At 54.7% G+C, this 7,092-nt stretch overlaps 1 protein-coding gene across 1 annotated transcript in view; it reads left to right on the top strand.

Moving 5' to 3' along the window:
- The first annotated feature begins 1,595 nt into the window (after window positions 1-1,595).
- The window catches only part of WDR31 (WD repeat domain 31), a 7,276-nt gene continuing 1,779 nt past the window's right edge, over window positions 1,596-7,092 (top strand). The window contains exons 1-8 of the mRNA XM_009874679.1: window positions 1,596-1,642; window positions 2,382-2,508; window positions 2,963-3,037; window positions 3,984-4,128; window positions 4,215-4,315; window positions 4,849-4,916; window positions 5,328-5,469; window positions 6,128-6,290. Of these exons, the coding sequence (XP_009872981.1) occupies window positions 1,596-1,642; window positions 2,382-2,508; window positions 2,963-3,037; window positions 3,984-4,128; window positions 4,215-4,315; window positions 4,849-4,916; window positions 5,328-5,469; window positions 6,128-6,290 (868 nt within the window). The remainder of the gene's footprint in view (window positions 1,643-2,381; window positions 2,509-2,962; window positions 3,038-3,983; window positions 4,129-4,214; window positions 4,316-4,848; window positions 4,917-5,327; window positions 5,470-6,127; window positions 6,291-7,092) is intronic.

A 7,092-nucleotide genomic window follows, 5' to 3' on the forward strand; every position in this document is an offset into this window, starting at 1 on the left:
CTCGAGCGCTTCGGGAGGAGCCGCTCCCCGCGGGCAAAGGGAAACCTCGGGTGAGCGCCCTGCCCGGGGAGCTCCCTTTCTCCATGGGGATTCGCAGAAATCTCTTTTATTCTGCAGCCGGCAAGAGGCAGGAGAACGCAGTCAGACACGAGAAAGACCTCCTGCTTTCCCCACGGCTCCCTGCCCAGAACCAGCTCGGCTGGAGCTGATGTGCGGGCAAGGATGGCTGCGTTGAGCACACGAGCAGGGAAATGGGCTGCTGCCAGGGAAACTGGGGAATCGCCGTAACTGAAAAATCAGAATTTACGCCTTGGCTTTTCCCTAGAGTCTTGTTTTGCAAGTTGTTCTTCCAGAGTCCTCCCGTTGTCAAAGAAAAATCATGTTTGCTCCTAAGGTGCCGACACGATTTGGGCACTTGGTCTGGCTGAAGGACAGTAAATTGCCGAGTTATCCCTGCCCCTCAGCTGTGGCTTTACCATTCTTCACATCTTTGGGGCATGCAAACTCACGGACAGAACAGGCGGAGATTAACTGGGTATTACTAATTGCTAATCACAGAGGCTGTCAGGGTAAAATTAGGAAAGGAATGTTTTATAGAAATGTAACCTGTCTTGCTTCATGCTTCCAGTGTTTGGGTTTCAAGTTTTTGTGAGCTGAGCCTCGAAGCAGATCTTTTTTCTTTGCTGGAACAAGCAAGGTTGGGTTTTTTCCCCGATTTTTATTAGCAAAACACTACTGATCCAGAGGATGGGAACACTAACATACATCTAGTACAGGCTAAATCCAATTAGTGTGTCAAGAAGCCAATTACTGTTCGTGGCAACTGACTGTCACTGAAGCTTGATCCTCCTTGGCCCGAGCCCCACGGGGTGAGAGGGAGAGGAGCAGACTCAGCCCTGCTCCGCTACGGGCTCCGCCACCTCAGCGAGGCTCAGCAGGGACTTTTTTTGGTGAAGGCACCTGGGTTATCAAGATGGTCTTGTCTAGCCTGGACCTGGAGTTTGGACGTGGAAGCTGCTGTTCCCAAGGTGTCCCTCAGCCTGTGGAAAGATCAGTTCAAGCTTTACATTAAGCCAGGCTGGTCCAGCTAAGTTCGGGCTGGCTGTGACTGCCCTTGTCTTGGTCTAAATACACAGTCCCACCAGCCGGCTGTACCAGCTTCTGGCTGAAGGTGTTTACAGTCACCAGCCTGAAGATTGGGATCTCTGCGAAATATGGAAGTCAAGAGCAGATACTGGAGTAAGGGGAGGCGTGAGGCACTAGAACTACGGGCAGCAGCTCCACCTCCATCGTGGCTTCGCCCAGCTTGGAAATTTTTAAAGCTCAGCTGTAAGGTCCCAGTAAATTCACCTCTGAAGCTCTAAGATTTGACTAGGGAGCTTCTGATGTCCCCTCCTCTGAGGTTTCCTTTCTATTTTTCTAAATGAAGTTAAGATGTAGATAACGTATCATCAGCACAAGCAGGAAGCCCTCTGGCTTGCCGGTGATGCTGTGTCTCTCATCCTCAGGTCATGTCCGAGCAGCGAGAGCCTGAGATGCTGCTGTGACGCTCATCGCTGCCGGCCGTAGCGGGAGCTGTGCTCACTGGCAGGGCTATGGGGACACTGCAGAGTAGAATCGGCTTCCACACCTCCAAATACAGGTAAAATAACCACAAACGATCGTGTCTTAATAAACCGGTTATGAGAGCAAACAGAGAATTGAGAATGTAGCAGGCACACGGTTTTAGTTTTATTATTGAATGCATGAATCAGATTTTCATTTCTGACCCTTGGTTCTAAGGCCTACTCAGCCTCTCTAGAATGAGACCCAAAAGGCAGCCAAGCATGGAAAGCTGGCCGGTGGCCGTGCTCTGTGATGGCTAAGGCAGGCAGCTCCAGGGGTGGCTGTTTGGCCCAAATATCCAAACTGCTTCGTTGTCCCTCCAGAGATTGTCATCAGGTTTCACCAGCAAGATGAAGTAACGCAGTATCTCGCAGGAAGGTGGGTGATCTCTGCCTGGAGATCAGCTGAGAGCCCAGGGTGGCAGCAAGGGGGGACTCGGGCTCTTTGGCAAGGCTGGGTCAGAGCGAAGGAAGGCAGCAGAGCCAGAAAGGTCGTAGTGGAAGCAAAGGCTGGTAAGATGAAAATTGCTTTTCTTTGCAGTAAACATCTAAATATTTAGCAGCTCTAGAGGTAGAGTAGGTCTACTCGATCTCACCTAGCCCAGGAGGTGCCTTTGTCCATTCACAGCTTCTCTTTGGTTTTCTGAAGGCAGATGTTGTCATTCCCCAGCCCAGGCAGTGGTGCCTCTCCCAGACCTCGGTCTCCCTGGGGAGCAGCACAGTTGCTCTGCCTTAAGGCACCTGCAGCTCCTGCTGCTGTCTCTCTGCCCGCTGCAGGGCCGGGGGCTCCGGGGAAGAGACGGGACCCGCTCGAGCAGGGCAGCACGGCCCCACGCACGCCGACGCCGTCACTTCCGTGGCCGCTCTCAAACCAGACCTGTGCGTATCAGGAGGAAGGGATAAGGTGAGGCACCCCCACCACCACGGGGCACGAAGCACAGTCACGGGCAGGTAAATGTATTGGTGGGATGGGAAAATAAGGTTTAAATGTGAGCTTTAAACATTTCTGTAACTGGTAATGACTTTTGTCAGTTCCTGAATTTAGGAAAAAAAATGAGCTTAAAGCGAAGGCACACAGTGAAGCACACTGAACCAAATTTTATAGCCCTTCCAGAGCTCAGATCACATCAAATGATTTTATTCAGGGTTGGAATCACTGGACCGGCCCTTCCCTTATGTTACCTGGCAACAGACAGGCTCTAAAGGCAGTTGTATAAGCTGTAGGAGCTCAAAACCAGGAGAACCTGTTCCCTTTCCAAGCCTAGACTGCGCATGGGTCTTGGCATCACGTAACCAAGAACGTGCATAATCCTCCTTCCGCTGCCCTCCCGCTGACTGCCTCGTGTGCCTCCCCGCAGAGCGTGGCTGTTTGCAGCTGGAGATCCGGGGCCGCCCTGCGCCGCTTCGTCGGGCACGAGCGGGAGGTCACCAAGGTGAGCGACAACCCATCGAGTGCCGTGGGGCTGCCCGTCAGGAGCCGGGGAACTAGGAGTGACGGAGCAATGGTTTGTCACCCACGGACGGCTCGCTTTGCTCCACCAGGACGAGGGGCCGGGCTATTAGAATGTGTTAGGTTTTTCCCAGGGTCCCAGCTGATACTTTTGCTATCCAGGGCAGCAGCACAAAGTGGTTGCATTTGGACCAAACAGGGTTCCAGGAGGCTTGGACGTGCGCTTATCTTCCCCTCCAAGAGACTGTGTAGCAAAAACTCAGGATGAATTATTAGGTTACATTTTTGATTCAGAGATGCCTTTCACTAGATTCGTCTTTATTCTACATATTGGCCATGCTCAGAAAAAATCAGGGCTTTAATTTTCCTTTTGACAACCTGATTGCAAAGCCAAACATGCTACTTGGACAGCAAACGCACCAGGGTGTGTAGATGTGAGCATGGTGGGGCTTGTGCCCCTCCGGCTGGGGACCACCCTGGTGGGTCCCCGGAGGGACAAAGGGTGCTTTGTTCATCCTGGTGCTCAAAGGAACCATGCCCTGGGCTCATTCGGCTTTTTCAGGGAAGTTTTGTCCATAAAATTAATGGTTTCTGAGAACAGGATCCAAGAACAGCTCACTAGTCCTGAGAGGACGTGACCCGCTGGTGGGTCGCACACCCCTGTGCCCGACGCTCCCTCGGCGCAGGCTGCAGCGATCGCGCTGGGGCCGGGCGGTTGCATCGGGGTTTGCGTGTGGTGGGGATCCAGCAGAGCAGAGGCAAGGTGGGATTGCAGCGCGAGCATTGGGCGATCCAGCCCCTCTGCAGCTGGCGGAGTTGGGTGGTTGGGCTCTCCCCAGCCACGTCTCGGGCTCTGCCGCGGCAGCATTGGGCTCTCCTCGCACACAGCCGGGCTGGGCGGCTAACCCGCTTCCGTTTGTCCTTGGCAGGTCGCTTCTGCCCTTGACTCAAACAGAGTCTTCAGCGCATCCCGAGACAAGACGGTGATGATGTGGGAGCTTCACAGGACTTCGGGGCCAAGCCAGCACTTCCCAGGGCATGAGCTGGTTGTGACCGGACTGGCTGTGAGCCCGGGTAAGGGCCAACACGCTCCCGTTCCCTGGGGATTTCTTCACCACTTTCCTTGAGCTTTTTTTTATCACGTTAACTCGTGGTCGCAGATGCCTCCCGGCTGTGCACAGGCTCGCGAGACAACACCGTCTGCAAGTGGGACACAGAGACTGGAGAGTGTCTGGGCAGAGCCGCTATCTCCAGGAATCTGGTAGGAGCTGCTGGTTCCTCGCATCCCGTCGTGGCACCTCACCACCCACTCGGTTATTTCGTACGTGAAGCCGCACAGAGCGAATTTGCTCTGAGCTTGGCTCTACAAGAAGCCCTCAAGTCACTGCACAGGTTGCCCGTGCACCTGGGGAGACCAAAGCCTCAGGGTGGTTGCTCTGTTCCCCGGGGTAACAACTCCAGGAGCACAAGAGTAGCAAGAGACGTAGGGCAGTTTATTGACGTGAGGAAGCACTGACCTGGCAGCGGAGCTGGTAGGGGTCCCAGCGGTGGGTACCCCTATTCCCATGGCTCTGTGTCCTGTTGAGCTGCTGGTACCTCCCTGCCTGCCAATAATCCCCAGTAACCACGCTGGGATTGAGCCTGGTAAGGGAGCAGCAGTGGTGGGAAACAAAAAACAACTTCATCCAAACGTTTCCTGCTCATAAGCCAGCGTGAGGAGGGCCCTTGGAGGCTGCGTACCCACAGGTGGGCTGCACGCAGCGGTGGGCTTCTCTCAGCCTTTCCTCTCCGCAGGTCACACATCTGTGCTGGGTTCCTGGGGAGCCTTACATCATCCAGACATCAGAGGATAAAACAATCAGGTAGGTTTTACACGTGGCTACAGAGAAGGGACTGTGGAAGATGCCAGTGCACGAGGGGCTGTTTCTGCCCACCTGGTCTCCCATCCCCTGCTGGGGTGGCCAGAAGCCACCTTCTTCCAGCTCACCTGGGTGTCAGAGAGTGGCCTCTTGCCAGCAGAGGACAGCACTGGGTGGTGACTGTCAGTAAAAAGGAGAATTTAAATTTAAAAAAACCAGCACAGCTGCTCTGGCTGGAGCTTGATCCAGGACAGATAAACGCAAGGATGCAGGGAAAGCTGTGGGAGCTCGGCTTGCAGGGAGGGAACCTGCCCCACGCAGGGTGGCAGCAGGGGCGCGCGGGAGGGCATGGAGGGAAGCTCCTGATGACAATGCTGCATTGGTGTCCCCGTTCCCTGCTTCTCTCCCTTCCAGGATCTGGGACAGCCGGGAGCTGCAGGTGGCACACACGTTTCCAGCCAAGCGGCACATTCAGACGTGCTGCGACGTGAGCCAGGACGGGCGGTACTGCCTCAGCGCCAGCAGCGGCTCCGCTGGGGAGGGCGGCGAGGCCACCGTGAGTTTGCTGGGCAGCAAATCCTGCTTTCTGTGGTGTTTTCTCCTGTGTCCAGGGCACACAGCAGAAGGCAACTCAGCAGTGCTCCAAGGATCTGCTTGCCTCTGCTGTGCTGGCTTTACGCTGGTGTCTCCAGCCAGGACCGGAGCTCAGTGTCTTCCTGCCTGTCCCTTTGTAGGTCTTCTGCACAGACAAGGTGTGAGCAGATGTTCCTCCTGACTAAAGCACTGGGGTTTTGTTTCGGTAATTGCATCGAGGAGCGTGAAGTTCTTGCAGAAAGTCTCAAAGGGACACTTTCCTCGAGGTGTTTCCTAATCAAGGATTCGGTCCTACAGCTTCTCAGCCCTGTGTGGGAGTGTCAAGAGGATGAAACCATCCCATTGCAGGGAGAGCGGGGCTGAGGATGGGAGCAGGAGCAGGCTGGAGATGCGGTGATCTGCCTGCAGAGTCTTAGCCCATCAGCTCTAAGGGGGGTGAACTTATGCGCAAATAGTCACTCATGAGGAAAAATCCTTCGAGGTTTGAAGTTCTCCAGGACTGTGAGCACGAGCAGAGACAAAACCATCCAAAACCATCTTCCTTTCTATGTAAAACAGCTCCGTGTTGGCAAGTGACAGTAACGGAGCCTGAGCTCTGAACGCTGCCTGTTGCCTTGCAGCTGTGGGACCTTCGGCAGACGAGGAACCGAGTGCGTGAGTACAAAGGGCACTTCCAGACCACGACCTCCTGCGTTTTCCTTCCACGGGGCCCAGCTCTCGCCCCCAGCGTTGCCACGTCCTCATCCGACAGCACCGTGAAGGTCTGGGACCGAGACACTGGAGGTAAGGAAGGGTCCTGCCCACTCAGTGTGCCTTCCCCTGGGATAACAAAACCACTCCCTTTGTTTCTGTCTCCCAGTGGGGATGAGCACAATGAAGCCTGAAATCTCTGAGTTTTACTTTAATCCAGCTGCAGGGCAGGGTGGAAATAGTCCAGAGCAAAGCCAGGTGCTCCTGCTTGCTCTCCAGCAGAGTGTTTGGGTGCACAACATCAGAGATGGCAGGTGTCTGTCCTAACCTAAAAGGAAGCAATGACAGGACGGCCTTTAAAGATACCCCCAAGTTCAGCAATGACGAAAGGGCAAATGCTAAAAGTGACAAAGAACAGGGGAACTCCAGGGCTTTCCACAGATAGAAGTAGAAAGTTGCAAAGAAAAGAAGTGGTGCTGGAGGAGAGAGGGCTGGTCAAGCAGCTGCCCTTGCTTTGGTTGTCCTCTTGAAGGGGAACTGCAGGTGTTTCAGGGTTAACCCTGCTTGCTGGAGGGTTGGGTGAGGGCTGAGCCCTGGCCTGGGCTGGACACAAAGGCTTTTACCTGCCGAGCCCTGCCACAGCAACAGGCTTGTGACGCCTTGCGCCGAAGGCACAGACCTCCTGGGAAGCAGTTCAGGATCACAGAGAGGCTCTGGTACAGTAGAAGTTATCAGGATGAGACACCCCCTGTGGCTAAGCACCTCTCCAAACGCACTTCACGTAGGATGAAAATAGAAACCTGGTGACCTCCCACGGAAAAGCTCTCACCTTGTGTTTCACTCACCTCTTCCTTCACCCCGGTGCCCACACACACCAAGGTGGCCACGGGGCTGG

Source organism: Apaloderma vittatum, unplaced genomic scaffold (genome assembly GCF_000703405.1).
Source record: "Apaloderma vittatum isolate BGI_N311 unplaced genomic scaffold, ASM70340v1 scaffold8228, whole genome shotgun sequence".
NCBI classification, from domain to species: Eukaryota; Metazoa; Chordata; class Aves; order Trogoniformes; family Trogonidae; genus Apaloderma; species Apaloderma vittatum.